This window comes from Bombyx mori, chromosome 8 (assembly GCF_030269925.1).
Source record: "Bombyx mori chromosome 8, ASM3026992v2".
Classification (NCBI taxonomy): domain Eukaryota; kingdom Metazoa; phylum Arthropoda; class Insecta; order Lepidoptera; family Bombycidae; genus Bombyx; species Bombyx mori.
This window is the reverse complement of record NC_085114.1, coordinates 10,399,088-10,418,626: the sequence shown is the minus strand read 5'-3', so window position 1 is coordinate 10,418,626 and position 19,539 is coordinate 10,399,088. Positions and strand designations below refer to the sequence as shown.

General features: G+C 37.5%; 2 protein-coding genes across 4 annotated transcripts; one reads left to right on the top strand and one right to left on the bottom strand.

The window, feature by feature from the left end:
• Positions 1 to 955: 955 nt before the first annotated feature.
• LOC100101160 (translocon-associated protein gamma) lies at positions 956 to 3,166 on the top strand (the record flags this gene model as incomplete). Of its 2 annotated transcripts, NM_001046865.1 has the most annotated exon segments (4): positions 956 to 1,198; positions 1,341 to 1,560; positions 1,854 to 1,985; positions 2,539 to 3,166. In NM_001046865.1, coding segments are annotated over 4 exon segments (552 nt in total). In that variant the 3' UTR covers positions 2,606 to 3,166.
• On the bottom strand, positions 2,814 to 14,119 carry LOC101743138 (uncharacterized). Of its 2 annotated transcripts, XM_004932120.5 has the most exons (4): positions 13,831 to 14,119; positions 4,673 to 6,077; positions 4,449 to 4,583; positions 2,814 to 3,875 (listed from the first exon to the last, which is right to left on the bottom strand). In XM_004932120.5, exons 2-4 carry the CDS (start codon positions 6,009 to 6,011, stop codon positions 3,757 to 3,759), a joined length of 1,593 nt encoding a protein of 530 aa, XP_004932177.2. In that variant the 5' UTR covers positions 6,012 to 6,077; positions 13,831 to 14,119; the 3' UTR covers positions 2,814 to 3,756. The 2 variants fall into 2 exon arrangements, with proteins under 2 accessions (XP_004932177.2, XP_021207580.2); XM_021351905.3 differs by lacking the exon at positions 4,449 to 4,583 and having other exon boundaries at positions 13,831 to 14,076.
• Positions 14,120 to 19,539: the final 5,420 nt, after the last annotated feature.

Below are 19,539 nucleotides of genomic sequence, written 5' to 3'. Positions count from 1 at the left end.
GGTTTTTTCCTAATGTGAGGCTTTCTATCAGTTAATTCCCTTTTATAGCTCCCGATGGCTCCTTGGCAATATTCACCTGAGCGTCCAAGCCCGGCCAGAGACAGAACATGGGAGCAGGTACGACCGTGATCAATACTACTCTAACTAGACGACCGACGTCATCTCGAAGATTACGCAGATAAAAGCAAACACGACTGATTGATTGAAAATTGAAAGAATGCTGATATCAGATTATTCGAGATCATCATAATTAGTCCACAAATGTCTACTGCTGGAGATAGGCCTTCACGAACGATAGCATATCTGGTGTTTAAGAACGCACTTTTTATGATGCGTAAGCCGGAACGCACGAGACGTGGGAAAAAGAAGATAGTCTGTGACATAAGACCTTTTTACCGCCAAAAAATTTGAAACCGAAAAAATAAGATATAATGTGTATAATAACTAATATAATATAATAACCTAGAATTGTTTATGCCGCTTCAAGTATAAAACTCCTATTGTTTCAACTGTGGTGTTAATTACGTAAAACATGATTTTACGGTGAAATAAAGAAGGGACTCTATATGGACTCCCTCACAGTAATAATCGGATCTGCGCAGCACGCATACTACGGATTTCCATTACCTTTAAGATGGCGTTGGTCTAATTTGTCAGAGGCCTACCTATTGGTGGACATTAAATAACTTTTTGGCTCCTTCAAGCTATATCGGTTATCTTGGTTCTCCTAATTGTTATAAGATAATATATCCATGGTTGTACAAATTTGGTGCATCAGACCTTATTTTATACAATCATTCTACGCCATTCAAATTCGGTAAATTATAGCACATAACTCTGACTCAGTAAAAATGTTATTTTGTACTTGTGTTATGAGTTTATGAGTTTTTTATGCTGGTATTACTTTTTGACACGTTGCCTACATGTCACTTGACGTTTAACTTTCGTTCGCCAGCAAAGAAGGCAAGGAAGCTGACGTATAGAATTCTAAGAGTTGTCTTGCCACTGAACAGTACGCAGCTTTTATTTGTGTTTGTAAAAGTTAAAGTAACCTATTTAGTAAAAATGTCTGGAAAGAACAACAAAGCTTTTACAAAAGAAGAAGAGTTATTGTTGCAAGATTTTAGCCGGAATGTGTCCACAAAATCGTCTGCTCTCTTTTACGGGAACGCTTTTATTGTTTCAGCAATTCCAATTTGTAAGTGGTATTTAAGTATTAACTGAAGCTTTTAAAATTATAATATTGTAGACTTTCAGTTATTAAATTATAAAGGTCGTACGTAAAAGTTGATAAGAGCCGTTCAGTATGTTAAGTTTAATAACCTACTTTGTATTTACAGGGTTGTTCTGGAGGGTACATTCATTGGAAATAAGCACCGCAATTATTTGGTTTATCCTAGTAACGGCAGCTAGCACCTGGTTGCTGGCTCTTGCCTACCGTAACACTAAGTTCCAGTTGAAGCACCGTGTTGCTGTGCGCAGGGAGGATGCTGTTGCCCGTGAAATGTCCAGGAAGCTTGCTGATGATAAAAAAATGAGCAGAAAAGAAAAGGACGAAAGGTGATTATAGTTTGCTTTTCTATAAATTTATTTCAAAGAGATTAGGAAAACTAGGATAGACTACAAGTTTTAAATGATAAACAAGTGATTAAATAAATAATCCATGAAACACAAGGCTGACGTTAGTGGCTTATATTGCTAGAGGCCTATGTCCAGCAGTTGAGGGCTGCTTTATTAAAACAAACAAAAAAAAACTATAAAAGTAATAATAGATTTGTAGGTTTAGAGAGATTAGTTGTATGTTTTGTTGTGGGATTGGAAGTTTTAATCATTGTCTGATTCATCTATTTCAGAATCTTGTGGAAAAAGAATGAGGTGGCAGATTATGAAGCTACCACATACTCAATTTTCTACAATAACGCACTTTTCCTGACTATTGTCATCTTGAGCAGTTTCTACATTCTGCGTACATTCACACCTACAGTGTATCCTTTTATAAAATGTAAAAGCTAAGAACAACAAAATACTTCTAGTTGCTTATTTAATTGGGCTAATTAAAATTCTTAAAGGGGATGCTAAAAACTATTGAGTTAGAACAGTCATTGAAATGTGCAGAAGACAATCTTGTATTGAAAAGCAATTATAATGAAGATTTATTCAAATTGTAAGTGATTCAGAAACAGTTTTATTTAAAAAGTACTGATTTAAATTTTTAGGTTTTTTTATTGCTTAAATGTGTGGACAAGCTCACGGGCCATCTAGTGTTAAGTGGTTACTGGAACCTTAGAATTTGAATACTGGCACAGTCAGTTCGATTGATATGGATGTACCGGGTATCTTATTATTGGCCATGGTAGTGAGAAGATGATAATTAATAAAAAATGGACTTTATCTATAAAAATTGGAATTTCTCTTTAATAGTAACTATACAGTAAATGTGCAGTTTTCTCTAAAATGAAGGCCAGTTGCTTTTGCATGTTTTTATTATCTCTTTCAGTGTTATATTTGAAATAATACAGTTCCTTATAGTATATTCAGTAATTACATTGTGTCTCTCACGGCTGCATCTGGACTTCTTGCTCTACTCTCCACAGGAACCAAGTGAAGATGGAAGTTTAATGCGCCACGTGATACAAACAGTTTTAATATTAAACATTTTAGACATACTGTGGCAATTAAAAATATGAATGAGTTGTGAGTGTATGTGTTACAGTAAATTATATTTGTTAGTTAAAAAGTTTTTACTTTACATAGGAAATATGTCAGTTTATGAGAGTTTTAAATAAGTAAACAGATTTTAATAATAAAACATATTTGAACAATACTTGCATTTATTTACAACCTTTTAAGTTATGGTTACATTTATAACATCATTAGGAGCATAGTTGAGCTTCTTTTTTGTCTGGGTGGGCTTAAACATCATTAAAATCACAAACTGTATTTATTTGATAAAATATATGAAAAATGAAATACATAATTTTTCATTCGTATGCTGATATGCCATAGTTGTTTTCATTTAAGGAAACTGACTAGAAAGTGAGAGTATTTATTCATCATATTTATGATACCAATTGAAGACTATATTTAATTTCGTTTTTAAAAGTCAAAGGACGAAATAAGTCTAATAACTTTGTACATTATTGACATTAAGACATAATCGAATCTAATATTTATGAAGAAACTGATAAACCACACCGACTTCATTATTATCACCATCCTTGTTCGTCATGTCATTTCTCATTTTTAAGCGCCCAAATTACTAAATTTCGCAACAGTACAATCAGTAATGTTCAATGTTAATTTCATCTGTTCATGTATTGATATTACACAACCCTTTAGATAGATACTAATAAACATATAAACGTATCGTTCTAGTTTTGTTAGCGGCCAGCGCACTAATACTAGGTGTACCTACTTAACTATCATTAAGTTGATAGTTTTAGCCAATTTAGACCGGAGATGTTCAGAATATTGGTAGTTTAAGAGACTGATGGTTATATAAGTAATTCTCACAATTGACGAAAAATTCATACTTAAGTTTTACTCAAGAATATTTTTTCCTGTACTTTCCTAGTAGTTGACTGGTAGGTTACCTACTAACAATAGTTATATTCAACACAACACAACTTTTCGTTTCTTTGACTGCAGTAAAAAGCATGTTTTACAAACTGACGCTTCGTTATGGAGAGAAAAAGTATATTACAGAGAATACTGCCAAATTCCATTGTTCAATATAGAACTTTGGTTTGTCAGCGCTCAGTACATCATGCCGACGTGCAACGGCTCGGTGCGTTGGAAGTATACGTTGGGGTTGCTGCTGAAGGTGGGTTCTACGCTCGTGTACACGTTGCCCTCCTCCGGACGCACCATCACGCCTGTAGAATCATTATTAATAAGAAACTTTTCATAGAATCACTTTTTTTTTCTACCTAGTTGAGAGCCTTGAGAGGCTACTTCAGCGTAACTAGGTAGTGGGTGAGCTCACGGGACTCAAACCTGACGACGTTGCTAACACGAACCCTAGCAAGAGCCGTGCTTCGCAGTCTACCACCGGATCGGAAACGCGACCTACTGAGAAGATCCGGCGAGAAACTCAGCGGGCTGTGTCTGAGGGTTAATTTACTCGTCGAACCCTTCGTCGCGAGTTCGACGAGAACAATGACCGGGTAGAATCACTTAGCTAATACACATCTATGTATCTTTAAATCATATTCATGTAAACGACTTATGCATGTACCTCTTAAAAATATTTCAGAATCATCGTATCATATCACAGAAAACACTAGAACAATTAATTTATTGTATAATTATCAATTGTGTAGTTTAGAGGCAAAAAAGTTTTTATCATATGAGTAGGTCATTAAGACATTGCACATTAAAATAAAGTGAAATTAAGATCAAATGGAATACAGTTTCGAAGACGAAGATGCTTGAAGCATTATAATTACCTGGTGGCAGCATATAAGGAAAAGGTGGATAGTTGTAGTTATAGTGCATTAGGTGGTGCAAAGAATAGTGCGGCGGAGAATACAAAACGCGTGAGTGCGGGTGCTGCGAATTTGAGAACATGGCCCCATACGGATCTGTGAACAGAACGTATCAAACTGCAGTCAAATCGATGTGCGAAAGCGCTAGTTTCTCACTGTTAGCGCATTTGAGATACTTAACTAACCGGCTGGCTGAGCAGGCTGTTCCTTGCGATCGAGTGCTGGTGGAGGAACGGAAGTTGCAGCTGTCGCTGATACCATTCCATACTTGACTGGTTTGAAATGAAAGAATGAAGGAGAGTACCCAGATCCACCGGCTCCAAGGGAACTTAGCCCTTCCTCACGATCTGCGTCCCATCGACCTTCTCGTCCCAGGGCCGCTAAACGTCGACCTTTTGGTCCGAACATAAGGGCAAAGACTACTGCGCATGTTGCAAGTAAACCAGCTGCCACGCTTGCATCGCGATGGCGCTCAGGAGCACCTAGCGAGGCTCCTATCCAACACACCCATACTGCAGCGGTAGCGCCCCCTGCAGCAGTTATATGCGTTGCTTCTCGATAGTTATTACGAATTCCTCGAGATCGTAATGCTACACCACACACCACAGCTATTAAAAAAGCTGCGTAACACAGTGACATAAGAAGATCTGATAGTTGACAATCACACCGACCTCCTCCGTTAATGACTCTCGGAGGAGAACCACCGAGCCACTGAGCACCAATTGCTACTTGTATCATTACAGCAAAAAATAAAAGCAGTCCTTGATACGCTGCCGGCAGATAAATTCCACCATTCAAACTCAGTAGGAAAACGCACTTCACTAGAAGGGATGCAAACACTATTACATAGGCTACGCCGGTTCCGAATCGAACTGCGCCACAGGTAAATGCAGTTGGTGTTGTGGCAAATAGTGCTGCCGTGGCGGCACATAAGAATAGCCCAAAAAGCAATGTCTGTCCTAGAAGTAAATGACGTTGACTCGGAGCTTTCCGGCTGGCCCCCCAAATTACAAATGCCTCGAAAGCACCAAGAATCACCATAATCACACTAGCTAATGCTAAAATTGGGACAGCCCATGGTTCCGTTCTTAGCACTCCCGCTGTTTTTGCAATAGTTGCAGGAGTGTTAGTATTGTTGTTTGGTGACTGAGATGGCGACGGCTCAGTCGATGACGTCGAAGTGGAAATCGTCGATGTCGTAGTTGTGCGTTTCGGGATTACGAAATATTCTGTACTCATTTCAAGCCGATGAGCTTCTGTGCGGGTGGGTCGACGGGGTGATGGTTCTGTTTCTGGTTTTGTATTGTTTTCTTCGATTGAGGCATTTTCTTCGTCATATTCGTGATATGACGCATTTTCGTAGTCAGTCTCTGCTACGTTGTGTTCGGTTTGTACATTCCGCGGTGCGTATGCGGCAGGCATCCGCGGCTCGAGGCGGTCGCCAAAGCGTGCTGCAAGTGCACTAGCCAGCATAACTAGTAGCACCGCGTTACTCAGTAGTGTTCGCCCCGCTGCTGTCGCCATCAGGCCACCTGGGCCCTCAGCTGCCAGAATCTCCGTGTAGACACATCCGTGGTACTTGCAAAAGCTCTGAAAATTAAAAATGATATTTAGTAAATCTGAATGCTTGTGTTTGTTATTTTAGGATAGACTCGTTCAACTCTATTCAATTATGCAATACATTTATTTGGTCTTTCAAGTTTAAAATACAAGTTGCCGTTTTTAAACGCTGGCCATTTGGAACAATTTTTTAATTGCTGGCAATAAATTCTAAATTCAAATGAAACTTATTTTAAATATATTAAATTTTCAAATTAGTTTCAATATAATAATGACGGAATAGATATACTGGGGTTAGTGTTTTGTTGATTACTAATATTGATTAGTGTTTTGTTTTCACTACATTTGTATTTTTTCATCAATATGTATACGACAAAAATACGATCAATTATGGAATACGACTTCCGTCGTAGTAATGTCACACAAACGGCTCACAACGTTAATTACGGAGTGAACACTACAAACAAACACACGAATGTTTGAACGCTTCCGACATGGATGTTTTGATCTAAAAAATTAACCCCTTGGTCGCACGAAAACTGAAGTCAACAACAACAACGAATGAAAGGCGATAGTGAAAATTAAAGATATCCAATCTACCGCTGAGCGGTAATAGCAAGCTTTCAACGTTAGCATCAAAACAATATTAGTCAATTTACGTCAGATTTGGCAGGGTAAAAAAATTTGATAAGTGGGTGCCGCACGAATTGAACGATTGCCAGCGCGACAAACACCTTATGGCATGTCTTGCGTTGCTTAACGGACACAGAAACGAAGGGATTCGCGAACCGCATGCGACCGTCACTTGCGATGAAATATAGATTCTTTTTTATAATCTTACTTGTCATCATGTTGATTAGACCCCGGTTCAGCTCCTAGGCAATGCTCCAAACGACACCTTACCCCTAAAAAGACATGGTCACCGCTTGGTGGTTTAGTGCCGCTGTAATTCATGACAGCTTCTTACTAATTAATACTAGCATTACTGCAGATGTTTATTGTGAGGAACTGGACACAATGATGGAGAAGCTCGTGAATCTCCGGCCAGCCTTGGTTAATCGCTCGTCCCCGCTCCTTCTCCATGACATCACTCGACATCATACAGCATAACAGACGCTTCTTAAGCTACAAGAGGTTGGAGGTTTTGCGTCATCCACCGTATTCACTAGACGTTGTACCGACAGACTTGTACTTTTCCAAAGTTCGAACAACTTCTTGGCAAGAAAAAAATCAATACCCGAGAGGTAGTAGGTACAAAATAGCTTTGAACAGTTTATTGGCTCACGTACACCTGACTTCTACAAGAAGGGGGATTGGAAAATTACCACTGCACTGGTAGAGATGCATCGATGCTATGGTTGCATATTTTGGTAGACAAATAAAAAAAAAACAATACTAGCTTTCTGTGTATATACTAAAGGGCAATTTCATAGATAAAATACAAATACCCTATAAGTATTTTATCGCAAGGGTCTTACGCACTACGATACAAACTTGCCAGCCGATTACTAACAAAGAATCACCCTGTCCAACCGGTTTTAAATGCAGTCGTCACCTTCTAGGAACACTAACGAAAGGTTTATATTTTAGGATACATTCCAAGTACACAAGAATAGCCTTGAAACTGTGCAAAATTTTGACACAACGTGAAATTAGATTCACGAACGCCCATTTAAGTGTTACCCCTATAGCTAATTTTTAGGAAAACTTTTTTTCTTAAACAATTTAACCTCGCGGTGTTTCTAGAGTTTTGTGGTTACTGTAGTCTATAGACATCACAACATGAATGACCCACCTTGAGACATGAGGTCTCAATTCTGTTATAAAATAACGGTTTTCACACTCTTTAAACCGGAATGTATTATTGCTTCACGGCATAAAAAAGCGGAGTGATTGGATTCATTCGTGCGGATTTAAAATACGCCCTTCAATATGTGCTAGTTAGCGATTACAATTTACACAATACTTTGGTATAATACTAAGAGAACACCGTTGCCTTTTCCACAGTAAATCTGCTAGTCGCCTTTTATAGCAGCCCTAGGGAGAGGTAGTGTCGTGTACTTCTTTAAATTTCATTAGGTAGATCAGTCAACAAAGTAGGTATGCCAAACATATGGACATAAAAACGTACCTACACTCAAAAGCGTTGCCGTCCTTCTAGGGTAATCGGATAAAAACTCACAAGAACTTACCACCTGCCACTTGCACTTTACAAGTTTTTATGCAGTGGTACGTATGTAACGTATTCTATAAATACTTCTATAATTACATTTATGCTCGGAGTGAGCTTCGCCGTTCTAGAGCTTACACAAGTAGGTACCGGTTTATTCATAGAAAAAACAATGCATAATAATTGTTATTTATTATGCATTAAATGACTTTTTTTTCCTACCTAAGCTGGTAACCTAGCGGGCTATGAAAGCTTAACCGAATGAGTAGGTGAGCTCACGGGATTCTAACCTGAGGACGTTGCTAACACTAACCCTGGCAAGAGCAGTGTTTCGCAGAATTTATCATCGGATCGGAAACGCCACCCACAATACTTTATATATTTTAGAAAAATGTCAGCAATACAATCTACTTATTTCTGTGTCAACTCAACGAATCATACTTAATTTTATGACAAAACATGAACATGGTAATGACCTTTCAGAGCAAAATAAAGTTGCTCATAACTTAGATGCGTTATACGATTATAAGAAAATTTAATTACTTGAAACTGTGGACCAAACGGTATCTTGGAGTTTTAAATTTCTTATATCTTTAGGTCAAATGATTATACACTGATTCCGGGCATCGATCATGCGGGTTTGTGTTGTCTATTTGGTGTTGTATTTCTGTAGCTCATCTATAGTAACAATACTCTTTCTTCAATTGCCGTCGACTTTCCAAGTTTCGTGTTTACCAGCCCAAATGCGATTTTTTATTGCTTAGATGGGTGAACGATTTTAAGGCCCACCTGGGTTTAAATGGTTACCGGAGCCCATAGAATCTACAATGTAAATGCCGCTACTATTACTATCATCAAACAGCTATTCTGCTGCAGCTAGAATTTATTTTGATAATAAAATAGATACTTATAAACCTTTGCCTATATAAGGCAATTCACGAGAATAAACGCGTTATGGTCTGAATCGTGACTTTGTCCAAATCAAAGCACACAGAGCCGAGTGTATCGTAGGCAGATTTGGTGCGAAAGTAACGGTGTGTGGACTTCGACAATCGCACAAGTAAACGATCTCTGGCTCTCCAAAACGGTACCGTGTTATCTTAAATCTTATAAATAGCCCTCGAATCTTCTTACTCAATATTGTATAATATTATTTTTAAATGAAATCAGTGACCAGTGAGCAAGTCATATTGGACTGAAATATTGATATACATATATTCAATAAGATAGAAAAAAAAACGCTGCTTTTTCTGTGGAGTGTCTTAAATTGTTTCTTCCAAATAATCCTTTTTGTTTAGCATTAGGGAATGTTAAGTTTTTAATTACGATTTTCTAGAATCTTTCTTTCTTTAAAGTAAAACGTTGTCCTTACTTGCCCCGAATTATGGCATAAGGTCAAAGGCTCAAGATAAGATCGTGCCAGACCGCGATGGCTAGGCATTAAAAGATCGTGAGAGAGTGAGCGGTGTGTGGAAACAGGTTAGAATCTGGAGCTATTTTTGGTATAATACGAAACGATTATCGCTTCACTTTTTGTTAAAATTTTCGTTACATGCCATCAGGGCTTGGCGAAAGTCAAAGTTTTTCATAAAGAGCATGGTGTATGAGACAATAAGGCTCAGGGAAACAGAGCGTTGTTCGTGTGCGGCCGCGCGTTGTAAAAGTAACAACACGAATATTCTAAGTGAAACTCGACTGAACTGATTGTTTTGCACGTACTCTACTGATTCCACGTCACATTCCTGCGTTATGATAAGTACATACATATTTCACATTCATCTAAATCCTACCTATCGGCTGATGTTTTTCATAAACCCACTAATAATCAACTAGTTAGCGCAAACAACTGCAGTGAAAGCCAAATTATAGTTCATCGACCGATGAAATTTAACAAAGTAAGTTTAAATTTATCTGAATACTTTTATGTTTCGGAATACGACTTTAACAAATATGTTAGTTACTTCGAGTAGATACAAAAGGAGAAAGTCCATAAAATTCAATTTTACACAAATTAGCTCGATTAATAAAATGTTTCTAGATCATGGTCGAGGTTTCACGGTTTTCTACACGATGAGAGTTTTATCTAATAAAATTTAACGATAAATATATACTTACATACAGGTAGCACTTAATTCACGATTAGCGAAGTTGTACCACTGCATGGTACGTTATATCAAACTCGTAATGGTGAAGAGGTTCCTGACTTGCTATTGCTTGACATTACATATTAAAGAACAGTGATATTATATTTTAGGATCTATGAACTGCAGTTACCATTTGTAATATGTACTTACTTACCGAAAAAAATAATCAGATAATATATTATTTTATAATGATCACAGCTATTTATGAATATAAAGATTTATTTTATATTCATTTAGACTATTTTTGGTATAAGTGGCTTTTAAAATCACAATAATCTACCTGTCTCTAGGTGTAATGTTAGTATTATTAATTTTATTTTAAGGTTAAAGCCTTGCTAAGCTTTGTTGGTAAATTAGCTTCCTAAATTAGCTTTGTTGGTAATAACAGCGACATAAAATTACGATATCACCAATTCCAGTTTTCCTATTGCTTAGGAGGTAATGGTAAAATTAAGTGCATGACATCAACCAAGCGCTCGTAAAAGCGAAATAAATTTAGAACCACGTCGGAACGTCTTGTGTCGAACCCGCATTGTCCCCGCATCGGCGGTAGGGGATTTTATGAAGCCATAGGCACTTCTGGTAGATATCATCTATTTGTGCCGTACTTTTTTATTTGAAGTGTGGTATAAACGTTATACAGTTTGTTTGAGTATCCGACTTCCTGTTTCAGGATGGGTGGCGGCTTTCACGGTGTGATGTCGAAAGGCTGCAGTATCCACTTAGCACCAGATAGGTCGTGGACTCCTATCGTTCTACAATGAAATTAAATATATGTTTCAAACGTCCTACGCCTAATCTCTTGTTCACGGAATCATATTGATGGCTCATTTGACATTTACATATTCTTTTTTTTTTAAACTACACATAAATCGTCGCTGATATTGGTATCAATGACCAGAGTATCTTTTTCACATGCTCGCTCGCATGTTGTGTAATGAAACGAATCCAGTAAAACCGGTGCGTGATTTTGATTACTGCCCATCGTGATGCGATAAATGGAATTGAAAAAAAATGTATAGAACAAAACAGAGTTACTTTGATTATTTTTTTGTATACCAACTTTAAAGGCGTTACTTTGTTGTCGATGAAAGAGAGTATTCGGTCATACATAATACCTAAAACTGAATTAGATACTGGCGTAATATGTACATAGAAAGATAATTAACTAACATTCATATCGTAATTATTTCTGTTTCGATATAGGATACGATACAGGCACAAAAAAGTGAATTAAAATACGTTAAATACGAATTATTTCATTTCCAAATTTGATTAAAGTGTAACTAATATTTCTGCCGTTCATTTTGGTATCGTTTTGTTAATCCAAGTACTTAACTTACACGTTTTTACCGATCTGGATGCTTGATGAAGTCGTCGTGGCCTAAAGGATAAGACGTCCGGTGCATTCGTGGTGAAGCGATGCACCGGTGTTCGAATCCCGCAGGCGGGTACCAATTTTTCTAATGAAATACGTACTCAACAAATGTTCACGATTGACTTCCACGGTGAAGGAATAATAACATCGTGTAATAAAAATCAAACCTGCAAAATTCTAATTTGCGTAATTACTGGTGGTAGGACCTCTTGTGAGTCCGCACGGGTAGGTACCACCGCCCTGCCTATTTCTGCCGTGAAGTAGTAATGCGTTTCGGTTTGAAGGGTGTGGCAGCCGCTGTAACCATACTTGAGACCTTAGAACTTATATCTCAAGGTGGGTAGCGCATTTACGTCGTAGATGTCTATGGGCTCCAGTAACCACTTAACACCAGGTGGGCTGTGAGCTCGTCCACCCATCTAAGCAATAAAGAAAAAAAAACTTTTCATAGATATGTACAAATTATATATACTATGTTTTACAATAGTGGAATAATTACTACCTCGAAGCGATAAAAAGCTTTATGTTATTGGTCATATGTAGAAATTATTAAATTAGTTATATTTGTGAAGACGGGATGTAAGAATTCGTTTCCGAAATCGAAATGTTAAAATAAAACAAAAAATGGTAGTATAAAATGGCTCTGAATACGGAAAATTGACATAATATATGTATATTTATGCAATGTTCCCACGAGGAACATTACAACGGCAACAAGTTTAAGCTTGAAGTATGTACGTACTCCTGTCTTAGTAAATATACTGCCTGTAATCAGAAAATTAACCTGGGGTTTGATGCTGCCGTCAAAACATCGAGGCGATCTTCTAACAAAAATTTCCATTATTTTATCACAATTAAACGTTATTCTATAAATATAATATAACTATAAATTCGACAAAAATATTTGCATTTTCATTGCACATTTAAATTAGTGTTAGGCAGACATAGTCTGAAAAATAGAAAACTATTTAATGGGCGGAAAAAAACAAGTACAAGGGCGATATCAATGCTATAGAACATTATCCACCAATTAACACTACCAGTAGTGGATATAATAATAGAAACTGATAATAATAGGTACTACTTACAGCTATGAAATGCTACTATTATTTTATTACATACAAACACTTAAATATATTTAAAAAAAAAAAACTAAAATAGGTAATATTACAAAATCGTAGATGAACATGCACATAATATTATCTTCATCTACAAATATAAATAAATTAGATATGAATAACGATTTCAATAGGTAACTCATTTACATCAAGATCGTATTATTTGGTTCCCGCTCATGGTCTTAGAACTGATCACAGATCAGGGCAAAGACAAATAAATTACTACAGTTCGCCCAACGAATTAAATTCGATTATAATCACTGGCACTTTGCGATCCCAATTCATTTTATGAATTTCATTTTCTCTTTTGTTATTGATATTTTGAAATAATCGAGACTAGCCAGTATTCGAATACCTACTTTAGTTATTCACACTAAAGCTCGTTTTTGTTCAGTAAGAATTCCTGAATGATGGCGAGCTTTGGTATGGGTTATAGATGGCTAAGTTTTTTCAACATATGTTAATTAAAAAGTGGTCTAACTGCTTATCGACCTATGTACTGGACGCCGGCTACCAGTTCTATATAAATCGGTTACATCCATAATTTAAAACCAGTAACGACTGATCTTTCATTACTGCCACTAACTCAACATTCAACAAATTATATTACATTATTTATTTCTACGAACTGAAACACAATCATAACATTTAGCGTTGTAAAATGTGTATTAAAAAAAAATATTAGCACGTTTTTCCAAGTATTTTTTTAGATTAAGCCAACGAAAAATTTCATGTCGCATTGCATTTTACAAAGCATTTTCCAAAAAATCAAACTTATTCCTTGGAAACAGATCATGTCGAAAAAAACAGTTTATTACTAAAGCATGTAGCGAATACTACTGGAATGGGTTCGTCGATCTTAGAGTGCAAGGTGAACAACAGGTTCGGTATGGATTGTCTTTGCTCTGAAGCCTGGAGCTCTAGCGACGGTCAAAGCCCTAAAACCGGCCTAAGAGAATCAAATGTTACTCACGAAATTATTTCTTCAGAGCTGCCACCTTGTTGTAAGACTGCTTTTGTTAACACTGCTGGACTGTTGCCATTAATTCCAATTAATTTTCATAGTCACTTGCACGGGCGTCACCGGATCTCCATGCGTGCGTATGGCACGGAGTCTGAAGACAAACTAAGCGAATATCTGAGTATCCATGATGCGTGACGGTTGAGGAGTGCATGCACGTGCTCAACTTACGGACGTCTTTCAGCCGTGCATATCACACTCTCGTGTGTGTGCATAATTCATATACAATACTGAGCAATATACAATAAGCTCCTCACGCGGAATATTGATGATGATGAATGTGATTGTATATACATACATATATTGTACATTTTCGTTCTCGCAGAATAAATTTTACAAGGCGTGATTTATTTTATAATTATCATTCCAAGGTTTTTATGTAAAAATTCTTTTCATTTTCTATTTGAAGGATAATAACATTATGTTTACTGTTTCGAAATATCTTCATTTAACGGTTTTCTTAATCGTCTGTGAAGAACGATATAGGGCAGATCTTCCACCGAACTCGAGGACACGACCAGGACGGGAAGGTATGCGATAAATTACCCGGGCGCCCTCGAAGAAGCTCCAACAACTCAAGGGCAGCGGCTTCGCGAATGCATCTACCACTGAATTAGAATCGCGACCTGTTGCGAAGGTTAGTAGAAAAACTCAGCAAGGCTGATTCTATAGGCAGGCGATTCTGATTTTTTGTGCAGAACTTTTATAAATGCAACCTTATCTTGAAAATGTCGTTAACGCGATTTAAATTTTTGCCGGATTTTTTACGTTATATGATAGGTACCGCTACACGTCGTTATATTGTGTACTGTCCATGAAATAACTGCATGGGTAGTTGGCGTCGCAGTCGCGCCTTTGAGATCTCCTCTTACATATTAATATAGGGGGACCGTTCTTGAAGTTTGAAATGTGATAGAATAATAGTCCGGACGAAAAACTATTAAGTACGTACTAATTAAAATTATTATTATGAAGCCCTGGTCACCGTCCTCGTCGAACCCCTCGCTTGCGACGAAGGGTTCGACGAGCGAATTAACCTATAGACAGCCCACTGAATTTCTCGCCGGATCTTCTCAGTGGGTCGCGTTCCGATCCGGTGGTAGATTCTGCGAAGCACTGCTCTTGCTAAGGTCAGTGTTAGCATCACTCCGGTTTGAGCCCCATGAGCACACCTACTAGCTAAGTTTACTATGAAATAGCCTCTCAAGGCTATCAGCTTAGGTAGGAAATAAAAAATTATGAAGCCAAGGTTATTATGTATTTATAAATAAGTGGGTAATCGCCAGCATTGGTATTTATTTTCTTATTTAGAAGCAGTTCCTTTACGCCCCGTAAAATGTAGGTATAATCTCAGCATGAGACCAGCATTTTCGACGTGGAAGCGTTGTTCACGCTTTACTACTGTATAAGCTTGTTTAGGTGATAAGCTACCTACTTAGTCGCGTCATGGAACGTAGACCGATGGACGAGCGTAATAATTATCTCACTAAGTGCGATTTGATTTCATTTGATTCATTTACCTTTACACAATGCGTTACGAATGTGGGTGTCGGTACGTCTGATTATAATAATAAAAGCGAACATGTTTAATTCATAATCGTGTTATATGAATGAAAGTTTTAGGCAGCGTTACAAGAATAGCTCGCGGTCTTTGCTGGTTGAGAAACTGCTGTAATGCTATTTAATTGCACATTTGAATATCTAGTGTAGATACGTATGTGCAAGATTTTCGTACTTATATTAAAATGAAGATTGTAACTGGGTATGTAGAATTAGAAAGCAAATACTATAGCAAAGTATTGACTGGCGGTTTAAAGCTAGTACTGAGCGACAAACAGTGGCTTGGTTTTGCTTCTGGTGATGACGAGGCTCATGAAACACGTTAGGTAATATCAATTAGGTAGATTGAAGGCTTGTTTGTTCAAATGGGTATCAATAAAACGCATGCTCTCTGTAAGTATTAATAAGTATGTATTTAAAAGTATTAATTCGGTGTGTAGTGGCCTAGAATATCAGCATCCGATCCCTTGAGTGTCATAAAAGGTGACTTAGGGATAAATCGAAGAATGGGCAGCTCTCTCTCTCTGAGTATTATCAGTGTACTTCGACCGCCAACCGGCATTGATTGGTATTAGCGAGCCTTTTAAAGCTGTGTGGGTAGGAAACACCATATTTTCTTTTATTGCCGCGATGCAGGCTTTCCTATTTGAAAAGTGGGACAGTTGTTAAACATCACAATTATCGAGATGACGATTTCGAGGTGATTAGCAGCACAGTTGTTGTGATGCTTATGCGCTCCAGTGACCACTTCACACCAATTGAGCCACGAGCTCGTTCCCCCATCTACTAATAGGTTTCCATTTATCTATTCTAAGCTAGCTGACCCGGCAGACTTCGTCATCCCGCGGAATCCATTCGACAGGGGGTACATTAAAGGAAAAACAAAATTGCTATTTTTATTTAATTCCGAGCATTTTCATATTTATCTACCTTTTAAACCTTCTCTGGACTTCCACAAATAATTCAAGACCAAAATTAGCCAAATCGGTCGAGCCGTTCTCGAGTTTTAGCGAGACTAACGAACGGCAATTCATTTATATATTATATACTTATTTAAATAATAGATAATTGTGAGAAATGCGAAAATCGAATACGTCATTTTTATACTGCCATTGCCAATACTTTCCCGTTCTGCTTCGTCGGTCCAACTGACGAGCGATTTCTTTGAAGCATGCATCGATTCATTACTATAATATTCAACATGAAACGTTCTTCGTTTAGACTATAACCAGGTATGTATATTCCGTTCCGAGTGGTCATTGATCCCATTCCGTGGTTTGTCTGTGCAATTAAGCAATTACTATTAGTTACACAACCTCATAATAATTACAAATTAAGTTAATTAGATTATATATCAACGATTTCATAAAAAAAATAATCAACATTTCAGTTTCATGAACAATTAAATTTATTTGTTATATCCATAGGTTTTTCAACTTTGTGGATAGGTACTTTGTTGGATATTATTTTCTGAAAGTCTAACTAAGTAATATTGACTACGGATTTTTTTCTTTTTTTTTTCTTTCAAGTTAAATGAGGACCAGAGACTCTTGTCTCAAAATTTGATCAAATCTCTCACAAGCGAGTATTGTATAGTATAATAATATGGTTATTCCACCCTTCAAACCAAAAAGCACTAACTGCCCGTGCGGGCTTATAATACACCTTACAACCAGTAATGAGTTGCTTGTGTCACTTGTCTTGACTTTATTGACCGGGTTGATTTTTTAAATCAAGATAAGTGAACATACGTCGAACTTATTATGGCACATTGATCAGGCGTTGTCCAAGATAAAGTTTATCGTGGCAAAAATATCTCATGTATCAATCCAAATTATAAGCTATCTTTGTGCGGAATTTCATCCAAATCCGTTCAGCCATTTTTGCATGATTGAGTAACACACATCCAGACATACAAACATTCACCTTTTATAATATCTATAGTAGGTATAGATAAATTATATCAATAACTATATGTATCTGGTTCCAAACTATTAACGTTGAAATTTTTTTTCAAGTTTCGTAATTGTTTTCATAATTTTATAGTGGATTAATAAATTATCATCATCATCATCATCAGCCTGCGGCAGTCCACTGCTGAACATAGGCCTCCCCCATAGCTCGCCACTGAACCCGATCTTCGGTTCTACGCATCCAGTCACTGCCAACTGCCCTGCGCAGGTCGTCGCTCCATCTAGCAGGAGGGCGTACTACGTTTTCCGGTTCACGGTCTTCACTCCAGAACACGTCTACCCCGTCTGTAGCATGAGCCATGGGTGTAGTGTAGCCATGGAAGTATAAAATACAATCACAATAGTGTACAAACTTATTATACAATTACAATTAATTATAGTCGAATTTCGACTACTGCGGGACCTCTAGTCTTCATAAAAACACCTTGACAAATAATGCTTTATTTTAGAACACATTTGGTTAGCATAAAAAACGTTATAGTGAGCCAACCTTAAAATATAGACATACGTTGTCGCGGACTTTTTTAGAACTTTTAAAGGGGAACAATTTTGTCATACATTATTTTAGCATAACTTTAACCGTTTCCGTAGCGCACGCAGCAGATATAACAAAAGGTAAAAAAACCTCAATTTTGAAACATTCTTTATTAGTGCTACGCTTGTATTGTTCATAGCGTGATGTTATGTAGCCTATAGCCTTCCTAAATAAATGATTAGATGTAAAATTAAAAAATATAAATTAATTAAAATACAACACACAATACCAATATAATATACCAATAAAAATAAAGTTAATGTTAGGTAAATATTGACTATTGCCTAATTTGTTTATCCAAAAGAATTTAGCGAAATGGTCTGTTTATTTTGGGGAGTAAGGGGAGATCGGAATGCTACCTTCACCGGCCCTATTGTCAACCCCACCTGCACGCGCCGGATGGCGGCGGCGACCAACAGGTTGCCGTGGTGCTCCCTGCTAGAGAACGAACGGGGCAATGGCGACCGAGCAATGGCGGTATAATCATACACACCCGTCAGGACAACCTGTACGGAAGAGGCGTCAGAAACCTTGGGGATCAAATACCCCCTAAAATGCTGGTGCAGAAGGCAACGGGAAACCACTGCACTAATTTCCCACGAGAGTCATGAGCAGGTCGTATCCGACTGATGCATGACCACGACCACTCTGTCAAGAGTGTACGAATAAGAAGAAGAAAAAAATTTGGTGGTAGGACCTCTTGTATGGGTAGGTGCCAACACCCTGCCTATTTCTACCGTGAAGCAGTAATGCGTTACGGTTTGAAGATTGGGGTAGCCGTTGTAACTATACTGAGACCTTTGAACTGATATCTCAAGGTGGGTGGCGCATTTACGTCGTAGATGTCTATGGGTTCCGGTAACTACTTAATACCAGGTGGGCTGTGAGCTCGTCCACCCATCAATGCAATAAATAAAAACTAAGAAGATAAGTCATGTTCCTTCATTATTGTTTAGTAGGTATCTTTATTTTCAATTTCATAATTAAACTATTATTAACAAAAAGTCAAATCAAAACAATTTAACATAACTCAACCCACACAGTAGAACAGATCTTCCAACGCGCTTGAAGGAGGCACAGTCCCCAAGATACTGGCTACGTTGCCTCGTTGGACAGCCAGACTCACTCTCTGTGCAAAGTACCAGCCAGCCTTAGCATCATGTGTAACCTCCTTCAAGCGTTTGGAGATTTCTGTTAAAAAAATTTTTGCTTCAGGGCCCCAAGGGCCCATCGTCTCAACCGCGAAAGGCAAAAAAGAATAAGAAGACCCCAAACCCGAATACTTCCGCTTTTTTGTAATTTCTGCTGAAGCTGCAGCTGAACCGGGGCGGGACGACGAAGGCGGGATTGTTTTAAGCTTAAAGCATTGAAAATGTAAAAAAAATATTGTAGTAAAATTATTCCTCTGTTAATTCTGGAAAATACCTAGTCAGGTCATAAATTCTGTCACATGTTTAATGTAAAATAATTGAAACAAGTTCATTCATTATGTAACCGTTCATATACCAAAATGAACTTAACAAAACATAGATTCTTATGACACTAAAGTTTATTCAAAATGACCTCCGTGATTTTGAAAACAGGCCTTCAACC

What these genes read in the sequence shown, in the direction of transcription:
- LOC101743138 (XM_004932120.5), bottom strand. Translation starts at nt 6,011, where the DNA reads ATGGCGACAGCAGCGGGGCGAACACTACTGAGTAACGCGGTGCTACTA. An exon ending in ACAGCCTGCTCAGCCAGCCG is followed by an intron (nt 4,584 to 4,672) that starts GTTAGTTAAGTA and finishes TTCTGTTCACAG; the next exon opens with ATCCGTATGGGGCCATGTTC. An exon ending in TCCTTATATGCTGCCACCAG is followed by an intron (nt 3,876 to 4,448) that starts GTAATTATAATG and finishes ATGATTCTACAG; the next exon opens with GCGTGATGGTGCGTCCGGAG.